Source organism: Eleutherodactylus coqui, chromosome 5 (genome assembly GCF_035609145.1).
Source record: "Eleutherodactylus coqui strain aEleCoq1 chromosome 5, aEleCoq1.hap1, whole genome shotgun sequence".
Lineage (NCBI taxonomy): Eukaryota > Metazoa > Chordata > Amphibia > Anura > Eleutherodactylidae > Eleutherodactylus > Eleutherodactylus coqui.
In genome coordinates, this window is record NC_089841.1 from 35,494,561 (window position 1) to 35,520,463 (window position 25,903).

General features: G+C 40.4%; 1 protein-coding gene across 1 annotated transcript in view; it reads right to left on the reverse strand.

Moving 5' to 3' along the window:
- The window catches only part of LOC136629216 (oocyte zinc finger protein XlCOF29-like), a 52,300-nt gene that overhangs the window by 5,916 nt on the left and 20,481 nt on the right, over positions 1 to 25,903 (reverse strand). The window contains exon 2 of the mRNA XM_066605396.1: positions 7,817 to 7,920. Within this exon, the coding sequence (XP_066461493.1) occupies positions 7,817 to 7,920 (104 nt within the window). The remainder of the gene's footprint in view (positions 1 to 7,816; positions 7,921 to 25,903) is intronic.

Consider the following 25,903-nt stretch of genomic DNA (forward strand, 5'->3'; position numbering starts at 1 on the left):
TATGTTGAATCTCTTCTGTGGCGTGTTGAGGCCCCGGACATTGAAGGACGTGATGCGAAGTGCTTCTGTGGACATTGCGTTCCAAGTCGGACGTGACAGCCGAAGGAAGTCTCGAATCCTGCTCAAGAGATACAGAGGTTATAGCAATAAAATACGTTAATGATATTGTTTCTATACTCTCCTATCAAGTCGTTCTAACCCTTTGTTATCTTGGCTCAATTTAGGTGGAGATTTAGCGTTTTCGTTTCAATGGGGAGTGATGAAATAAGCTGCTCTGGGAAAGAGACTGGGAGGAAGAGCAGGTAGGCGAAAAAGGGACTTGGAAAGGGAAGAAGGGAATAGGAAGGTGTAGAAAGTAAATATAACTAGTATACTTTACGGTCGGAAGTATAGCAACAAACACCCTCTAGCGAGGGCACGGACGTATGCGGTAAACTCTAGGCTACGTCCGTAAAAAACTTGGAGAGGTGCTTTTATTATAAAGTCCTCTTTAAACTTCTCTCTGCCTGATCGGGTTGAGGCGCCCAGGCATCCTGATCCTTGATGGGTAACGTTTCAAGTTCCTTCTTCAGGTGCAAGTGGAATGGTTAGACCCGTAGCGAGCCTAAGCTTCTGTCAAACTTTATGTTGCCCTGAATGCTGAACTGGACAAACCAACAGTGGGGGGGGGGGGGGGGGGGTTAACTGCATAATGCTAGGTGAGGGGTCTTCTCCCCTCACTCATCCTTTTAAGCTGGGGTTCAAAGTCCACCTTGAGGACCTAGTTGTTCCTTCAGGTGTCGCCGTTTTCCCCATCTTCTTTGGTTCTTTTCTTTTGTTTGTTCTTTGGGGATTTTGCTTGTCCCACTAGGCTCCACGTGTCAGGTAATGCTAATTTGGGCATGCTGGGGAATTCCGGGAGCGGCAACCAGTTAGGGAGATCAATGGGTTCTAAGTCCAAATGTTGCCAGCACATCTGAAGGTCCTCAGGTGTGCGGATGTTGTGTCTCTTGCCCTTGTACGTTATTCCCTGCCCGAAGGGGAACAACCACGCATACCTGATATTCTTGGACCTCAAGATGTCCAATAGGGGACGTAGTAGGCGTCTCTTAGCTAATGTTGTGGGGGACAAGTCCTGAAAGATCTGTATGTCCGCATCGGCGTATTTCAAGTTTCTGCTATTCCTTGCTGCTTCTAGGATGGCGGCGGCATCCGGGAAGGCCAGAAATTTACATATGATATCCCTCGGTGGGTCAGAGGCTGCAGGTTGTGGTCTCAGCGCCCTATGTGCTCTCTCGATTGCCATAGTGGCCGCTCTATCTGTACCCACTAGTGAGGAGAAGATTTCCTTCAGCACTTTCGGTATTGCCTCTGCCGCCCACGATTCTGGGATGCCTTTTATACGCACATTGCTGCGGCGGCTGCGGTTCTCCAGGTCTTCTTGGATGAGGAGCGTTTTGTTTAAATATGAGTGTTGGTCCTTCAGAATTTGCTCCATCTCCAGGGAATGTGATGTTATAGCTGCAGATGTGCACTCGAGGTCCTCTATCCGTCTCCCCAGCTGTCTCAAGTCCTCCTTGATCTCTGCTAAGTCGGCTCTCACAGGTTTCATAGCTTTGGCCATCAGTTCTTTCATAAATCCCCTGGAAATCTGGACCCCATCTTCTTCCTCCGAGGAGGACTCATCCCCTCTCTCAGCCTCCGACATAGCGGCGGTGACTGGCGTCAACTTGCCTGCGGGACGGGGGGAGCGTGCGCTCCGTTCTTTCGGGTATTTCTGCATACCCGTCTGGCCCCGAGCTTTGCGAGGGGTCCCCATCTGTTTTCCACTCTTTTCTTTGCTTATTTTACCCATTTTGGGTTAGTGTAGCTTCTGCAGGATGTCTGTATCGGCGCCTCTGTGATGGATCTTTCAGCCTAAGCTGCCATCACCTTTCGGCTCTGCCGATATAAACAGATTTAATACCATTATTAAAATTATTTTTTTCTAAAACCTCATCCGAACCAGCTGGTATTAGTGTATTTAAAGGCCCTTTATTCCAGCATCCCACACGGGAAAAGGATCGGGGCAATTGAAAAGATTCTTCATGAAGATCCTCTCATGCCCAAGAACCAGGCTTCATTCATTAAGGAATCTTTATCGTTCATTCTTAAGAACAATTATTTTACCTATAATAAAAAATTCTATAAACAGCAACAGGAAACGGCGATGGGAGCGAAATTCACCCCCCCCCCCGTACGCAAACCTATATATATATATGTACATTTGAAGAAGAGTTTTTTAATGATAGTAGAATCAAGTTCCACAAGAGATTATTGACGATATTATCATTATATGGGAAGGGAACAGGATGACAACTATTTTAGCTATATAAAAATGGATGTGTGTATATATATATATATATATATATATGATATAAACAGATTTAATACCATTATTAAAATTACATTTTTTCTAAAACCTCATTCAGACCAGCTGGTATTGGTGTATTTAAGTCTAGAACATTTCTTTTCTTCTCAGTTGACTAATGGAATGGGACGGTATACGCTCTAGTGGAGTGACTTTGAGACATGTCGTCTGATGATTATGGACCTCCGAAAAATGACAGGATACACTATGTTTATTGACTTCCCTTCTAATATTAAACTTAAGGTGCATTCCCACGAATGTATATCGGCTCGTTTTCACGCCGAGCTGATATACGTTGTCCTCGTGTGCAGAGGGGGAGGATGGAAGAGCCAGGAGCAGGAACTGAGCTCCCGCCCCCTCTCTGCCCCCTCTGCACTATTTTCAATGAAAGTAGGTGGGACGGGAGCGGGGCTAAGTTCCGAGAATTAGCCTCGACCCCATCCCACCTCTCCCCATTGCAAATAGTGGCAGAGGGGTGGAGAGGAGGCAGAGAGGGGGCGGAGGCTCAGTTCCTGCTCCTGGCTCTTCCATCCCCCCCCCCCCTGCAGAGAGAGAGACGACGTATATCGGCTCGGTGTGAAAACCGAGCCGATATACGTTCGTGTGAATGCACCCTTATGGCTACAAACCTGACCTCTAAGTACATTTTTTGACATATTTCAAGCCACATGGGCATTCTAATAAATAAACAGCAAATGTAGTGTCACAGCTCAATCTCTATCTAGATAAAATTGGCTTTTTCCTCCCCCCATTTCAATACATTTTTTATTCTGTATAATATCCGGACGACATTTACAGTTTTTCTTCTTTCACTTAAATATCTCCGCCCCCAGATCACTACTATGTGTCATATTACTCTACAGCCAGGATGTTCTGTATCATTTTATTTCTTCTAAACACTAATTTGGGATTCTTACTAACGGATTCAGTGAGGATCGGCTCATCACCCAAAATACTCCAATTCTTGGTAATAATTTTCCTAATTGGTGGCTACAAGACGTAGTGATAAAACACGGTCCCATATTTTTCACTTTATCCCTTTTTATGTCCCCTTTTCTCCATCATGCTTGGCCCTATTAATAGATACTTTCTCTCCTACTTCTTTTTCTTCTAATATTCTACCATAGGCGGAATCAATTAATTTTCTGGATATTTCTTTTCTAAAAAGCGCTTCTTCAGATCCTGGGCTTGATTTCTAAAATCTTCATCCCCAGAACAGTTCCTGCGTATTCTTTTTAATTGTCTAATTGAATTATTTACCTTCCAATGTCGCGCATGACAGCTATAGAAGTCAACATAACTCCTGCTATTGACCTTCTTAAAATGGGTTTTAGTGATCATTTTATGTGAATCATGACTAGGTTCCAGGTCCAGAAATACTATTTGGCTTGAATTAATATTATCAGTAAATCTAAGATTATAATTATTGCTATTAAAGGGGTTGTCCCGCAGAAACAAGTGGGGTTATACACTTCTGTATGGCCATATTAATGCACTTTGTAATATATATCGTGCATTAAATATTGGCCATACAGAAGTTATACACTTACCCCCTCCGATGCTGGCTTCCCCGTCTCCATGGCGACGACTGAAGCCTTCTTCTCTGGTCACTGCAACAGTCGGGCTTGCGCAAAGAAGAATCATCTCCTGGTGGCTCCGGGCTCACGAGCTGCATCCTGGCTCCTCCCCCTTCTCAGCATCATCGCGTAGCCCCGCCCCCATCACGTGGTGCCGATCAGCCAATGAGGTGGCTGTAATCGGCAGTGGAGCTCAGACTGGAGAAGAACATCCATGGTGCACTATGGGAGAAGACCCGCAGTGCACCATGGGAGAAGACCAGCGGTGCACCTTGGGAAATGACGGCGGCCATCTTGGAAGAAGATTTTTATAACTTCATGAAACAGCTTCAAGGTGAGTAGAAACGCTCTAAAAAAACGATTTACATGGGTAGTTTGTGATGCTTGCTTAACATGGGGGACTGGGGTGTAAACATTTTTTCGTTTTGGCCGCGGGACAACCCCTTTAAGTTCTCTAACAAAATTCCCTAATTCATCCTGGTTCCCTTCCCATATAATGATAATATCGTCAATAATCTCTTGTGACACTTGATTCTACTATCATTAAAAAACTCTTCTTCAAATGTACCCATATACAGGTTTGCGTACGCGGGGGTGAATTTCGCTCCCATCGCCGTTTCCTGTTGCTGTTTATAGAATTTTTTATTGTAGGTAAAATATTTGTTCTTAAGAATGAACGATAAAGATTCCTTAATGAATGAAGCCTGGTTCTTGGGCATGAGAGGATCTTCATGAAGAATCTTTTTAGTTGCCCCGATCCCTTTCTTGTGTGGGATGCTGGAATAAAGGGCCTTTAAATACACTAATACCAGCTGGTTCGAATGAGGTTTTAGAGGAAATTAAATTTTAATGGTATTAAATCTGTTTTCATAGAATATATATATTATATATTATACATATGTATCCATCTTTATATAGCTTAAATAGTTTTAGTTTTTTTTTAAATTTATTATAAAGAATAATGGTCATTATTCTTGAAATATATTTATATATAAAAACATTTTGAGGAAAAGGAGAAATATATCGTTTGAGATTTTTTACAAAAATAATCAAAAAAATTCAAATCTTTTTACATAAATCCTATTTTATAGGAGACATTAGCAAGTTATTTTTTTAATGAGAAAAAAAAAAATATATGTTTATTATTCTATAGTTTAATGAGAGTTTTGATATTGATGAGGTGGATTTATACAGATGGAGTTACCATATGTTATATGTTAAATATGGCTTAATTGCAGATGGTTTTAGGAAGTGCGAGTGGAACGCATTATGCATTCCACATGTAGAGAATCCTAGTCATGTGATCATGGACACATGACTAGGTCACATGTTCGGATCTCCTCCCTAGGGAGGACGGACATTCTGATGGCGTTCGCTGCGACTACCACACGGGTCAGTTTTAGGAGTGTGTTATATTTTGTGTGTATATAAGACAGATTTTTGTTAATGTGTTTGTATATGTTGCTTGAAAAAGGCGTATTTTGAACGCTGAAACGCGTAGCAAAAGAAATAGTATTGGTAATTTACGGACCCGTGGTCTGTATTTTTTGGTTTAACCCTTGGAGCGCGGGGAAGATTTTTGCTTTTTTTGTGGTGATCTGTGTTAAGCCCTTGTTATCCAGTGTGCTTACCTTCCCATGCGGCTTCTTGAATTATCAGAGACCAAGGATTTAGGAGGATGAAAGGCAATCAAGCATACTAGGTGCCGGGGGATATTCCTGAGGGGGTAATATACTGAGCACCACGTGAGTGCTATTTATTACTTATTGGAGGCATACATTGGAGAATGATGTTTCCTATGATGAGGCGGTGATTTATGTCCCCTTTTGCTATTTCCATGAGTTCAAAAATGCAGCTTGAAACTGCTGCAAAAATGCCACGATATCGACCTGCGTTTTCTGGATGCATCTGTAAGTGGCCTTAGGGTGGTTCATGTTTATTGTTGTTCTTTTGAACCACAATTAAGAAAAACATCTAAGAAAAAACTGCATGCAGTATTCAGGCCTCATGTCCACGGGCAAAAGAAGAATTAAAATCCGCAGCGGATTTGAACTCTTCTCCCACGCGCGGATCCGCACCCCATAGGGATGCATTGACCACCCGCGGGTAGATAAATACCCGCGGATGGTCAATAAAAGGGATTTTTAAAAAAATGGAGCATGAAAAAATCTGGACCATGCTCCATTTTCGTGCGGGTCTCCGCGGGCTTCTAATTGAAGCCTATGGAAGCCGTCCGCATCCGCAGGAGACCTAAAATAGGAATTTAAAAGAATTTACTCATCCGGAGCGGACCGGGAAGGTCTTCTATTCCTCACGGCCTGATCTTTCTTGCTTCAGCTCGGCAGATGTGCCCGGCGCATGCGCGTGGCACGTCGGCGACGTGCCGCTGGCGTGACGAGTCCATCCGCCGGCCGAAAAAGAAGATCCGTCTGTGAGGAAGAGAAGACCTTCCCGGTCCGCTCCGGATGGGTAAATTCTTTTAAATTCCTATTTTCAGCGCTCATGTCCGCGGGGCAGGAGGGACCTGCTGCAGATTCTCCATGTAGAATCCGTAGCGGGCCTGATTTTCCCCGTGGACATGAGGCCTTAAAGACCACATACGTTTTTAAGAAACTGCATACACTATTATAAACTGCATGTGTTTTTGATGCGTTTTTTAATTGTGTGGAAAGTCTGCAATTGTATACAGTATATAAAGAGAGATGTATATCAGCAACAGATAGATAGATATGAGAGAGAGAGAGATGAGAAAGAGATAGATATGAGAAAGAGATAGATATGAGAAAGAGATAGATATGAGAAAGAGAGATAGATGTGAGAAACAGAGATAGATGTGAGAAACAGAGATAGATGTGAGAAACAGAGATAGATGTGAGAAACGGAGAGATGGATAGATAGATAGATAGATAGATAGATAGATAGATAGATAGATAGATAGATAGATAGATAGATAGATAGATAGATAGATAGAGTAGTAGAGTGAGAGGTGAAGTGTGGGACGGAAGGTACATATCATGGAGACTACTAGCATCCGGGTTGTAAACCCAATCTGTTCCTCACTCCAGTACTGAGTTCCACCTGGCCCAGACAGGTGAGGTGTATAAATGGGTGCAGGTTGCAGTGTGAAGGGGGAGTTCAGAGCTGCCTGGTGTGAGAGACACAGACGCAAAGCAAGCTGAACTGGAGACACCACAACACACTGCAACTGAGGTTTGCTGGGCCTTTGCCACCCTGATTTAAGGACTTGTATGTTTTGCTTTGTTGGACTGTTGGCTTGAAGAAGGACGTTTTCTTCCTGTTTTCTGTTATCTGGAGATTACGAGTGCATTTATGTTATGTTCAGCCCGTAAATAAAGAAAAAAACGCGGACAATATTCTGGTTGTGGCCTCAAGTGTGTCCCCCTGCGTTGCTACAATAGATACATGCATACCCTGGCCGGACCACTTCTCTGTGTGAGGAGAGCAGCAGGGCAGGCAGATGTGGCCGCTGCACACTGTGTATGCAGGAGCAGCAGGGTGATGACATCATCACCCCGCTCCGCTCACTCAGTACGATGTCTGCATCCCTTTTCCTTTTTTCAGCTTTCTCTCAGGCTAGTCGCACTGCTGGCTGCGTGTTTCGTGCGGTGCGGCTGACAGTGCAACCAGCCGGTAATGCACTGAATGTGCATTTGTATATGGCAGAAGGTGGCCTCTGGGCTCCCTCAGCGCAGAGTCTTGGTCACCACTGTGACTCTTAACAGTATGCCGATGCTACAGACATTTCTAGATTCCATCACCTCTCCAGTGACATAATTTGCTTTTACCATAGATTAGAATGAAGTAATGTGACATCATCAGAATCGCTCACCTCTCCAGTAAGCTGGAAGAGTATCTCTAGGGTGACTCTTAATACACTTTCTGCCATCTTCTTTCTGTCTTCCTCCATCATTAATGAATCAATCATGTAGGGGCCTGAATGGAGAAAATATGAACAAATATAAAAACCACAAAAAACAGCAACATAAAAATACATTTACTGGTGATAATAATAGGAAACATTTAACCACATACGGACATGGCCTTTTATTCTGCTTTCGTTTTTTCCTCCCCCCCTTTTAAAAAAATTGTAACTCCTTTATTTATCCATCGACGTCGCTGTATGAGGGCTTGTTTTTTGCAGGACGAGTTGTAGTTTTCAATGCTTTTATTTAATGTACCATATAATGTACTGAAAAAACTGTAAAAAAAATCTAAGTGTAGTAAAAGGGAAAAAAAAAATGACATTCCAACATTTTTCGGTGCGTCTTGTTTCTACGGCAACAAAAATGACATGATAATTTAATCATATGGGTCAGTACAATTACTATGATACAAAACTTTTTTTTTTTTGGCCATACTAGTTTTATTGGTTTTCACATATTGTACATTTAATTTTTTAAAATTATTTTCTGCCGTCCTCTTCTGCGCCCAATAACATTTTTATTTTTTTCATAGTTGTGCGAGGGCTCATTTTTTGCAGGACATCCTGTAGTTTCTGTTGGTACTATTTTGTAATACATACGACTTTTTAATAGCTTTTTATTTCATTGTTTCTTGGAGACACGATGACCAAAAAAAAGCATTTCTGGTGTTATTTTTTTTTCTGATGACGTTCACCGTGCGGGGTAAATAAGGCATTAATTTGATAGATCAGACTTTTATGCAGCGATACCAAATATGTATTTTTAATTTATGATTTAGATTCCTTTATTATAAATATGGCAAAACGGTGGTGATTTAAACTTTAATTGCTTTTTTTTTCTACAATTAGTAAAACTTTATTGATCTTGTTTTTACTTTATCTTTAGTCCCCATAGGGGACATCAACCTGCCATAGCCTTACATCATACTGCGTTCGCCAGACAGTCTATCAGGCTATCCTATGGGGACAGCTTCATGGGCATTCTGCCATGACACCTGTACAGCTCCCTGCAATCTCACAATTGACAGCGGCATTTAAAGGGTTAGCAGCTTTAATCAGCTGGCTGTCAGAAACAGCCGGCACCCGGGAGATGGGAGATTGCCACACGATGTTCTGCCATACATACCCCAATGCTTAAGAACATAAATGTTTTCCCTGCAGCGGGAAGGAGTTATCCCATTACTTAAAATTACTTACAAACCCCTGTGTACTTCCTGGTTGCTGCTGACCAGGACATGTGACTGCTGCAGCCAATCACTGACTATAAAAGCTCACTGCTGTGGCCAGTGATTGGCTGCCACAGTCACATTTCCTGGTCAGCAGCAACCAAGGATGATAGAATGATAGTTAAGCACATTTTGGGAAAACCCCTTTGAGTAGATATTAAAGAGAACCTATTAGGAGTTTTATGAAGCCTGAAATACATGCAACAAAAAACCTCCCTTTTCCATCCTAAGGGTGCCGACCCACTAGCGATATTTTTTTTTGCGCTGTGAGAGCGAGTAAAAATACACGTCTTACTGCGCATAGAAAACTCTGCAATATCACTAAATGCTTTCAATGGGGCCGGCAGCAGCAACACCAGCCCCATTGAAAACATAATGAGTATTCGCAGACTTCTGCCACAGCTATGGCAGAGGTTTCCTTCATCTCGGCGGTCACTGTGGGGATGAAGGAGTCCTCTATCACAGCTGTGGCAGAAGTCCAGGATGCTATCCCATTGCTTTCAATGGGATCAGCGCTGCTGCGGCCCCATTGACAGCAGTGTTTTTTCAGGCGACCCCCGCAACAATAATTTTTGGGGAATGGCTTGAAAATAATCCCTAGCTGAAAATCAACTCTCTCTAAAAATCATCCTTGGCTGGTGAAAAAAAGAAAAACTATTTACTTACCTCTCCGCCGCTCTGGCGTGTCCTCCGGCTGGCTCCCCGGGACTGCTGTGAAGCCCATTCAGCAGGCAGGGATTTAAAAATCCCTGCCTACTGAATGGACTGTGCTAATTGGCTGAGCGCTCAGCCAATCACAGGCAGCGCACAGCCATTCATCAATGGGGAGCCAGACGGAGGACACGACTGAGCGGCAAAGAGGTGAGTATATAATTATATTTTTTTGCCAGCTAGTTTTTTTGTTACTCCCTAATAAAGCTTCCCTTTGAATGACAAATGGAAATTAAATATATTGCAGTCGTTGTTTCACAAGTGTCCTGCAACATGCATCCCCATATATCTACACACTACAATAATAATCATATCCCACTACACCTTCACTACACTAATATACTGATCACACTACACTAATATACTGATCCCACTACACCTACACTACACTAATATACTGATCACACTACACCTACACTACACTAATATACTGATCATACTACACCTACACTACACTAATATACTCATCACACTACACCTACACTACACTAATATACTGATCATACTACACCTACACTACACTAATATACTGATCCCACTACACCTACACTACACTAATGTACTGATCCCACTACACCTACAGTACACTAAAATACTGATCACAGTATACCTACACTACACTAATATACTGATCCCACTACACCTACACTACACTAATATACTGATCCCACTACACCTACACTACACTAATATACTAATCACAGTATACCTACACTACACTAATATACTGATCCCACTACACCTACACTACACTAATATACTGATCCCACTACACCTACACTACACTAATATACTGATCCCACTACACCTACACTACACTAATATACTGATCCCACTACACCTACACTACACTAATATACTGATCACAGCACACCTACACTACACTAATATACTGATCCCTCTACACCTACACTACACTAATGTACTGATCCCACTACACCTACACTACACTAATATACTGACCCCACTACACCTACACTACACTAATATACTGATCACACTACACCTACACTACACTTATATACTGATCCCACCACACCTACACCACACTTATATACTGATCCCACTACACCTACACTACACTTAAATACTGATCCCACTACACCTACACTACACTAATATACTGATCCCACTACACCTACACTACACTAATATACTGATTCCACTACACCTACACTACACTAATATACTGATTCCACTACACCTACACTACACTAATATACTGATTCCACTACACCTACACTACACTAATATACTGATCACAGTACACCTACACTACACTAATATACTGATCCCTCTACACCTACACTACACTAATGTACTGATCCCACTACACCTACACTACACTAATATACTGACCCCACTACACCTACACTACACTAATATACTGATCCCACTACACCTACACTACACTAATATACTAATCCCACTACACCTACACTACACTAATATACTGATCACACTACACCTACACTACACTTATATACTGATCCCACTACACCTACACCACACTAATATACTGATCACACTACACCTACACTACACTTATATACTGATCCCACTACACCTACACTACACTTATATACTGATCCCACTACACCTACACTACACTAATATACTGATCACACTACATCTACACCACACTAATATACTGATCACACTACACTAATATACTGATCACACTACACCTACACTACACTAATATACTGATCACACTACACCTACACTACACTAATATACTGATCACACTACACCTACACTACACTAATATACTGATCACACTACACCTACACTACACTAATATACTGATCCCACTATACCTACACTACACTAATATACTGATCCCACTACACCTACACTACACTAATACACTGATCCCACTACACCTACATGACACTAATATACTGATCCCACTACACCTACACTACACTAATATACTGATCCCACTACACCTACACTACACTAATATACTGATCATACTACACCTACACTACACTAATATACTGATCACAGTACACCTACACTACACTAATATACTGATCCCTCTACACCTACACTACACTAATATACTGACCCCACTACACCTACACTACACTAATATACTGATCACACTACACCTACACTACACTTATATACTGATCCCACTACACCTACACCACACTAATATACTGATCACACTACACCTACACTACACTTATATACTGATCCCACTACACCTACACTACACTTATATACTGATCCCACTACACCTACACTACACTAATATACTGATCCCTCTACACCTACACTACACTAATATACTGATCCCACTACACCTACAATACACTAATATACTGATCCCACTACACCTACACTACACTAATATACTGATCACAGTACACCTACACTACACTAATATACTGATCCCTCTACACCTACACTACACTAATATACTGATCCCTCTACACCTACACTACACTAATGTACTGATCCCACTACACCTACACTACACTAATATACTGACCCCACTACACCTACACTACACTAATATACTGATCACACTACACCTACACTACACTAATATCCTGATCCCACTACACCTACACTATACTAATATACTTATCCCTCTACACCTACACTACACTAATGTACTGATCCCACTACACCTACACTACACTAATATACTGATCCCACTACACCTACACTACGCTAATATACTGATCCCACTACACCTACACTACGCTAATATACTGATCCCACTACACCTACACTACGCTAATATACTGATCCCACTACACCTACACTACGCTAATATACTGATCCCACTACACCTACACTACACTAATATACTGATCCCACTACACCTACACTACACTAATATACTGATCCCACTACACCTACACTACACTAATATACTGATCACAGTACACCTACACTACACTAATATACTGATCACAGTACACCTACACTACACTAATATACTGATCACACTACACCTACACTACACTAATGTACTGATCCCACTACACCTACACTACACTAATATACTGATCACACTACACCTACACTACACTAATATACTGATCACAGTACACCTACACTACACTAATATACTGATCCCTCTACACCTACACTACACTAATGTACTGATCCCACTACACCTACACTACACTAATATACTGATCCCACTACACCTACACCACACTAATATACTGATCACACTACACCTACACTACACTTATATACTGATCCCACTACACCTACACTACACTTATATACTGATCCCACTACACCTACACTACACTAATATACTGATCCCACTACACCTACACTACACTAATATACTGATCCCACTACACCTACACTACACTAATATACTGATCCCACTACACCTACACTACACTAATATACTGATCCCTCTACACCTACACTACACTAATGTACTGATCCCACTACACCTACACTACACTAATGTACTGATCCCACTACACCTACACTACACTAATGTATTGACCCCACTACACCTACACTACACTAATATACTGATCACACTACACCTACACTACACTAATATACTGATCCCACTACACCTACACTACACTAATACACTGATCCCACTACACCTACACTACACTAATACACTGATCCCACTACACCTACACTACACTAATATACTGATCACACTGCACCTACACTACACTTATATACTGATCCCACTACACCTACACTACACTAATATACTGATCACACTACACTAATATACTGATCCCACTACACCTACACTACACGAATATACTGATCCCACTACACCTACACTACACTAATATACTGATCCCACTACACCTACACCACACTTATATACTGATCCCACTACACCTACACCACACTAATATACTGATCACACTACACCTACACTAAACTTATATACTGATCCCACTACACCTACACTACACTAATATACTGATCACACTACACCTACAGTACACTTATATACTGATCCCACTACATCTACACCACACTAATATACTGATCACACTACACCTACACTACACTAATATACTGATCACACTACACCTACAGTACACTTATATACTGATCCCACTACATCTACACCACAATAATATACTGATCACACTACACTAATATACTGATCACACTACACCTACACTACACTTATATATTGATCCCACTACACCTACACCACACTAATATACTGATCCCACTACACCTACACTACACTAATATACTGATCCCACTACACGTACACTACACTAATATACTGATCCCACTACACCAACACAACACTAATATACTGATCACAGTACACCTACACTACACTTATATACTGATCACACTACACGTACACTACACTAATATACTGATCACACTACACCTACACTACACTAATATACTCATCACACTACACTAATATACTGATCCCACTACACCTACACTACACTAATATACTAATCCCACTACACCTACACTACACTAATATACTGATCCCACTACACCTACACTACACTAATATACTGATCCCACTACACCTACACTACACTAATATACTGATCCCACTACACCTACACTCCACTAATATACTGATCCCACTACACCTACACTACACTAATATACTGATCCCACTACACCTACACCCTAGCCTACCATCAAGACGATGGGAACTACCTTATGTCATGCTCTGACCTCTTGAGCTCTCTATCTTTCTGTAGGGATTGCAGTCTATGCACTAATCTTGAGTATACGGGTGGGAGAAAAAGAAAAAAGAAAGGAGGGTGTAGGGGGAAAAATATTCCTCTGAGTTTAGGGAGGATTGACTCCTGGTCCTGCCACGCTAATTTTCTCATTGCGTGTATATGCATGAGTGGTTAGGGACTCTAGGACTTTGAACCTCCTTCACTTAACTATATGAATTTGGATCTGTTAGAGGTATTATTACCTCCAGACCAAACTCCATACCCAGGAATCTCATGCATGAAGTACTCTCTATCCCTACTCTCACTGAAAAGAGATCCTATTGACCATAACATCTGGCATAGGATAATTGAAAGTGAGATTGATAGAGAAGAAGGGTTTAATATTTGAAATAAATAACCTCGCACCTACAACCTTTATCTATCTCTATATCGAGGTCAAACCCTACTAGCTCTAATCGAACGCTAAGAGCTCACTCCCTGATTGAGGATTATACACTTTAGTGATACTCTAACTATTTACCATCATAACTCTTGAAACACTATTATTACAACTCTCTAAGTACCAAGTCTCCTGAGGATCCACGTATACTCAGTGGTGAAACGCGTAGAGTAGGAGTACTGTCCACAATGAGTAAAAATATCGACAATCAACATCTCTGACACACTGCCTATTTGAGCCGTTTACAACTTCTCAGCTCACTAGGCAGTAAGTTTCGACAGAGATAATTATTTTTCCAGGTTGAATATTATTTTCTTGCAACCTGAGAGTTTCTGTTCAAACATTGTCGCTATGAGTAGGAGTACTGTTCATAATGAGTAAAAATATCGACTAAAATCAAAATCTTTGACACCCTGCCTCTTTGAGCTGTTAATAACTTCTCAGCCCACTAGGCAGGAAATTTTGACAGAGATATTTACTTCTTCGGGTTGAATATCACCTCTTCGCAACCTGAGAATTTCTGTTCAAATACTGTCATTACATTAATAAAACTACAGATATCCAATTGGGGGCTTGTTTTTTGGAAATTCCACGAACAGCTCCTTTGTAGTTTGTATTCCGAACTGATGTGCGACATCAAGAAATACGGAGTATCAGAAGAAACACCAAGTTGTATTATTGAAACCCACCAACCCATTTCCAATTAATTATTAGGTGGGCTAACGTTTCTCCTTACAACTTGGAATTTGTGTTGTGTCTTTCGTTGTGCCCAATTGTGTGGTTTTTTTAAAATAAAATTTAATAAAATTTATTATTTTAACCTATTACACTAATATACTGATCCCACTACACCTACACTACACTAAAATACTAATCCCACTACACCTACACGACACTAATATACTGATCCCACTACACCTACACTAATATACTGATCCCACTACACTAATATACTGATCGCACTACACCTACACGACACTAATATACTGATCGCACTACACCTACACGACACTAATATACTGATCGCACTACACCTACACGACACTAATATACTGATCGCACTACACCTACACGACACTAATATACTGATCCCACTACACCTACACGACACTAATATACTGATCCCACTACACCTACACGACACTAATATACTGATCCCACTACACCTACACGACACTAATATACTGATCCCACTACACCTACACGACACTAATATACTGATCCCACTACACTTACACGACACTAATATACTGATCCCACTACACCTACACAACACTAATATACTGATCCCACTACACCTACACGACACTAATATACTGATCCCACTACACCTACACGACACTAATATACTGATCCCACTACACCTACACGACACTAATATACTGATCCCACTACACTTACACGACACTAATATACTGATCCCACTACACCTACACTACACTAATATACTGATCCCACTACACCTACACTACACTAATATACTGATCCCACTATACCTACACTACACTAATATACTGATCCCACTACACCTACACTACACTAATATACTGATCCCACTACACCTACACTACACTAATGTACTGATCCCACTACACCTACACTACACTAATATACTGATCCCACTACACCTACACTACACTAATATACTGATCACAGATACACCTACGCTACACTAATGTACTGATCACAATATACCAACACTACACTAATATACTGATCCCACTACACCTACACTACACTAATATACTGATCCCACACCTAAACTACACTAATATACTGATCCCACTACACCTACACTACACTAATATACTGATCCCTCTACACCTACACTACACTAATATACTGATCCCTCTACACCTACACTAATGTACTGATCCCACTACACCTACACTACACTAATGTACTGATCCCACTACACCTACACAACACTAATGTACTGATCCCACTACACCTACACTACACTAATATACTGATCGCACTACACCTACACTACACTAATATACTGATCCCACTACACCTACACTACACTAATATACTGATCCCACTACACCTACACTACACTAATATACTGATCCCACTACACCTACACTACACTAATATACTGATCCCACTACACCTACACTACACTAATATACTGATCCCACTACACCTACACTACACTAATATACTGATCACACTATACCTACACTACACTAATATACTGATCACACTATACCTACACTACACTAATATACTGATCACACTACACCTATACCACACTAATATACTGATCACATTACACCTACACTACACTAATATACTGATCCTACGACACCTACACTACACTAATATACTGATCCCACTACACCTACACTACACTAATATACTGATCACACTACACCTACACTACACTAATATACTAATCCCACTACATCTACACTACACTAATATACTGATCACAGTACTCCTACACTACACTAATATACTGATCCCACTACACCTACACTACACTAATATACTGATCCCACTACACCTACACTACACTAATATACTGATCCCACTACACCTACACTACACTAATATACTGATCCCACTACACCTACACTAATATACTGATCCCACTACACTAATATACTGATCGCACTACACCTACACGACACTAATATACTGATCGCACTACACCTACACGACACTAATATACTGATCGCACTACACCTACACGACACTAATATACTGATCCCACTACACCTACACGACACTAATATACTGATCCCACTACACCTACACGACACTAATATACTGATCCCACTACACTTACACGACACTAATATACTGATCCCACTACACTTACACGACACTAATATACTGATCCCACTACACCTACACGACACTACTATACTGATCCCACTACACCTACACGACACTAATATACTGATCCCACTACACCTACACGACACTAATGTACTGATCCCACTACACCTACACGACACTAATATACTGATCCCACTACACCTACACTACACTAATATACTGATCACACTACACCTACACTACACTAATGTACTGATCCCACTACACCTACAGTACACTAAAATACTGATCACACTATACCTACACTACACTAATATACTGATCACAGTACACCTACACTACACTAATATACTGATCCCTCTACACCTACACTACACTAATGTACTGATCCCACTACACCTACACTACACTAATATACTTACCCCACTACACCTACACTACACTAATATACTGATCACACTACACTTATATATTGATCCCACTACACCTACACTACACTTATATACTGATCCCATTACACCTACACTACACTAATATACTGATCACACTACATCTACACCACACTAATATACTGATCACACTACACTAATATACTGATCACACTACACCTACACTACACTTATATATTGATCCCACTACACCTACACTACACTTATATACTGACCCCACTACACCTACACTACACTAATATACTGATCACACTACACCTACACTACACTTATATACTGATCCCACTACACCTACACTACACTAATATACTGATCCCACTACACCTACACTACACTAATATACTGATCCCACTACACCTACACTACACTAATATACTGATCCCACTACACCTACACTACACTAATATACTGATCCCACTACACCTACACTACACTAATATACTGATCCCACTACACCTACACTACACTAATATACTGATCCCACTACACCTACACTAATATACTGATCCCACTACACTAATATACTGATCGCACTACACCTACACGACACTAATATACTGATCGCACTACACCTACACGACACTAATATACTGATCCCACTACACCTACACGACACTAATATACTGATCACACTACACCTACACTACACTTATATACTGATCCCACTACACCTACACTACACTAATATACTGATCCCACTACACCTACACTACACTAATATACTGATCCCACTACACCTACACTACACTAATATACTGATCCCACTACACCTACACTACACTAATATACTGATCCCACTACACCTACACTACACTAATATACTGATCCCACTACACCTACACTACACTAATGTACTGATCCCACTACACCTACACTACACTAATATACTGATCCCACTACACCTACACTACACTAATATACTGATCACACTACACCTACACTACACTTATATATTGATCCCACTACACCTACACCACACTAATATACTGATCACACTACACCTACACTACACTTATATACTGATCCCACTACACCTACACTACACTAATATACTGATCCCAGTACACCTACACTACACTAATATACTGATCCCACTACACCTACACTACACTAATATACTGATCCCACTACACCTACACTACACTAATATACTGATCCCACTACACCTACACTACACTAATATACTGATCACAGCACACCTACACTACACTAATATACTGATCCCTCTACACCTACACTACACTAATGTACTGATCCCACTACACCTACACTACACTAATATACTGACCCCACTACACCTACACTACACTAATATACTGATCACACTACACCTACACTACACTAATATACTGATCACAGCACACCTACACTACACTAATATACTGATCCCTCTACACCTACACTACACTAATGTACTGATCCCACTACACCTACACTACACTAATATACTGACCCCACTACACCTACACTACACTAATATACTGATCACACTACACCTACACTACACTTATATACTGATCCCACCACACCTACACCACACTTATATACTGATCCCACTACACCTACACTACACTTATATACTGATCCCACTACACCTACACTACACTAATATACTGATCCCACTACACCTACACTACACTAATATACTGATCCCACTACACCTACACTACACTAATATACTGATTCCTCTACACCTACACTACACTTATATACTGATCCCACTACACCTACACCACACTAATATACTGATCACACTACACCTACACTACACTTATATACTGTTCCCACTACACCTACACTACACTAATATACTGATCACACTACATCTACACCACACTAATATACTGATCCCACTACACTAATATACTGATCACACTACACCTACACTACACTAATATACTGATCACACTACACCTTCACTACACTTAAATACTGATCCCACTACACCTACACCACACTAATATACTGATCCCACTACACCTACACTACACTAATATACTGATCCCACTACACCTACACTACACTAATATACTGATCCCACTACACCTACACTACACTAATATACTGATCCCTCTACACCTACACTACACTTATATACTGATCCCACTACACCTACACCACACTTATATACTGATCCCACTACACCTACACTACACTAATATACTGATCACACTACATCTACACCACACTAATATACTGATCCCACTACACTAATATACTGATCACACTACACCTACACTACACTAATATACTGATCACACTACACCTTCACTACACTTAAATACTGATCCCACTACACCTACACCACACTAATATACTGATCCCACTACACCTACACTACACTAATATACTGATCCCACTACACCTACACTACACTAATATACTGATCCCACTACACCTACACTACACTAATATACTAATCCCACTACACCTACACTACACTAATATACTGATCCCACTACACCTACACTACACTAAAATACTAATCCCACTACACCTACACCCTAGCCTACCATCAAGGCGATGGGAACTACCTTATGTCATGCTCTGACCTCTTGAGCTCTCTATCTTTCTGTAGGGATTGCAGTCTATGCACTAATCTTGAGTATACGGGTGGGAGAAAAAGAAAAAAGAAAGGAGGGTGTAGGGGGAAAAATATTCCTCTGAGTTTAGGGAGGATTGACTCCTGGTCCTGCCACGCTAATTTTCTCATTGCGTGTATATGCATGAGTGGTTAGGGACTCTAGGACTTTGAACCTCCTTCACTTAACTATATGAATTTGGATCTGTTAGAGGTATTATTACCTCCAGACCAAACTCCATACCCAGGAATCTCATGCATGAAGTACTCTCTATCCCTACTCTCACTGAAAAGAGATCCTATTGACCATAACATCTGGCATAGGATAATTGAAAGTGAGATTGATAGAGAAGAAGGGTTTAATATTTGAAATAAATAACCTCGCACCTACAACCTTTATCTATCTCTATATCGAGGTCAAACCCTACTAGCTCTAATCGAACGCTAAGAGCTCACTCCCTGATTGAGGATTATACACTTTAGTGATACTCTAACTATTTACCATCATAACTCTTGAAACACTATTATTACAACTCTCTAAGTACCAAGTCTCCTGAGGATCCACGTATACTCAGTGGTGAAACGCGTAGAGTAGGAGTACTGTCCACAATGAGTAAAAATATCGACAATCAACATCTCTGACACACTGCCTATTTGAGCCGTTTACAACTTCTCAGCTCACTAGGCAGTAAGTTTCGACAGAGATAATTATTTTTCCAGGTTGAATATTATTTTCTTGCAACCTGAGAGTTTCTGTTCAAACATTGTCGCTATGAGTAGGAGTACTGTTCATAATGAGTAAAAATATCGACTAAAATCAAAATCTTTGACACCCTGCCTCTTTGAGCTGTTAATAACTTCTCAGCCCACTAGGCAGGAAATTTTGACAGAGATATTTACTTCTTCGGGTTGAATATCACCTCTTCGCAACCTGAGAATTTCTGTTCAAATACTGTCATTACATTAATAAAACTACAGATATCCAATTGGGGGCTTGTTTTTTGGAAATTCCACGAACAGCTCCTTTGTAGTTTGTATTCCGAACTGATGTGCGACATCAAGAAATACGGAGTATCAGAAGAAACACCAAGTTGTATTATTGAAACCCACCAACCCATTTCCAATTAATTATTAGGTGGGCTAACGTTTCTCCTTACAACTTGGAATTTGTGTTGTGTCTTTCGTTGTGCCCAATTGTGTGGTTTTTTAAAAATAAAATTTAATAAAATTTATTATTTTAACCTATTACACTAATATACTGATCCCACTACACCTACACTACACTAAAATACTAATCCCACTACACCTACACGACACTAATATACTGATCCCACTACACCTACACTAATATACTGATCCCACTACACTAATATACTGATCGCACTACACCTACACGACACTAATATACTGATCGCACTACACCTACACGACACTAATATACTGATCGCACTACACCTACACGACACTAATATACTGATCGCACTACACCTACACGACACTAATATACTGATCGCACTACACCTACACGACACTAATATACTGATCCCACTACACCTACACGACACTAATATACTGATCCCACTACACCTACACGACACTAATATACTGATCCCACTACACCTACACGACACTAATATACTGATCCCACTACACTTACACGACACTAATATACTGATCCCACTACACCTACACAACACTAATATACTGATCCCACTACACCTACACGACACTAATATACTGATCCCACTACACCTACACGACACTAATATACTGATCCCACTACACCTACACGACACTAATATACTGATCCCACTACACTTACACGACACTAATATACTGATCCCACTACACCTACACTACACTAATATACTGATCCCACTACACCTACACTACACTAATATACTGATCCCACTACACCTACACTACACTAATATACTGATCCCACTACACCTACACTACACTAATATACTGATCCCACTACACCTACACTACACTAATGTACTGATCCCACTACACCTACACTACACTAATATACTGATCCCACTACACCTACACTACACTAATATACTGATCACAGATACACCTACGCTACACTAATGTACTGATCACAATATACCAACACTACACTAATATACTGATCCCACTACACCTACACTACACTAATATACTGATCCCACACCTAAACTACACTAATATACTGATCCCACTACACCTACACTACACTAATATACTGATCCCTCTACACCTACACTAATGTACTGATCCCACTACACCTACACTACACTAATGTACTGATCCCACTACACCTACACAACACTAATGTACTGATCCCACTACACCTACACTACACTAATATACTGATCGCACTACACCTACACTACACTAATATACTGATCCCACTACACCTACACTACACTAATATACTGATCCCACTACACCTACACTACACTAATATACTGATCCCACTACACCTACACTACACTAATATACTGATCCCACTACACCTACACTACACTAATATACTGATCACACTATACCTACACTACACTAATATACTGATCACACTATACCTACACTACACTAATATACTGATCACACTACACCTATACCACACTAATATACTGATCACATTACACCTACACTACACTAATATACTGATCCTACGACACCTACACTACACTAATATACTGATCCCACTACACCTACACTACACTAATATACTGATCACACTACACCTACACTACACTAATATACTAATCCCACTACATCTACACTACACTAATATACTGATCACAGTACTCCTACACTACACTAATATACTGATCCCACTACACCTACACTACACTAATATACTGATCCCACTACACCTACACTACACTAATATACTGATCCCACTACACCTACACTACACTAATATACCTATCCCACTACACCTACACTAATATACTGATCCCACTACACTAATATACTGATCGCACTACACCTACACGACACTAATATACTGATCGCACTACACCTACACGACACTAATATACTGATCGCACTACACCTACACGACACTAATATACTGATCCCACTACACCTACACGACACTAATTTACTGATCCCACTACACCTACACGACACTAATATACTGATTCCACTACACTTACACGACACTAATATACTGATCCCACTACACCTACACGACACAAATATACTGATCCCACTACACCTACACGACACTAATATACTGATCGCACTACACCTACACGACACTAATATACTGATCGCACTACACCTACACGACACTAATATACTGATCCCACTACACCTACACGACACTAATATACTGATCCCACTACACCTACACGACACTAATATACTGATCCCACTACACTTACACGACACTAATATACTGATCCCACTACACCTACACGACACTAATATACTGATCCCACTACACCTACACGACACTAATATACTGATCCCACTACACCTACACGACACTAATGTACTGATCCCACTACACCTACACGACACTAATATACTGATCCCACTACACCTACACTACACTAATATACTGATCCCACTACACCTACACTACACTAATGTACTGATCCCACTACACCTACAGTACACTAAAATACTGATCACACTATACCTACACTACACTAATATACTGATCACAGTACACCTACACTACACTAATATACTGATCCCTCTACACCTACACTACACTAATGTACTGATCCCACTACACCTACACGACACTAATATACTGATCCCACTACACCTACACTACACTAATATACTGATCCCACTACACCTACACTACACTAATATACTAATCCCACTACATCTACACTACACTAATGTACTGATCCCACTACACCTACACTACACTAATATACTGATCCCACTACACCTACACTACACTAATATACTGATCCCACTACACCTACACTACACTAATATACTGATCACACTATAACTACACTACACTAATATACTGATCACACTACACCTATACCACACTAATATACTGATCACATTACACCTACACTACACTAATATACTGATCCTACGACACCTACACTACACTAATATACTGATCCCACTACACCTACACTACACTAATATACTGATCACACTACACCTACACTACACTAATATACTAATCCCACTACATCTACACTACACTAATATACTGATCACACTACACCTACACTACACTAATATACTGATCCCACTACACCTACACTAATAAACTAATCACACTACACCTTCACTACACTAATATACTGATCCCACTACACCTACACTAATATACTGATCACATTACACCTACACTACACTAATATACTGATCCCACTACACCTACACTACACTAATATACTGATCCCACTACACCTACACTACAATAATATACTGATCCCACTACACCTACACTAATATACTGATCCCACTACACCTACACTAATATACTGATCACACTACAGCTACACTACACTAATATACTGATCCCACTACACCTACACTAACATACTGATCCCACTACACCTACACTACACTAATATACTGATCCTACTACACCTACACTAATATACTGATCCCACTACACCTACACTAATATACTGATCACACTACACCTACACTACACTAATATACTGATCACACTATACCTACACTACACGAATATACTGATCACACTACACCTACACTACACGAATATACTGATCACATTACACCTACACTACACTAATATACTGATCACACTGCACCTACACTCCACTAATATACTGATCCCACTACACCTACACTCCACTAATATACTGATCCCACTACACCTACACTACACTAATATACTGATCCTACGACACCTACACTACACTAATATACTGATCCCACTACACCTACACTACACTAATATACTGATCCCACTACACCTACACTACACTAATATACTGATCCCACTACACCTACACTACACTAATATACTGATCACACTACACCTTCACTACACAAATATACTGATCACACTACACCTTCACTACACAAATATACTGATCCTACTACACCTACACTACACTAATATACTGATCACACTACACCTACACCACACTAA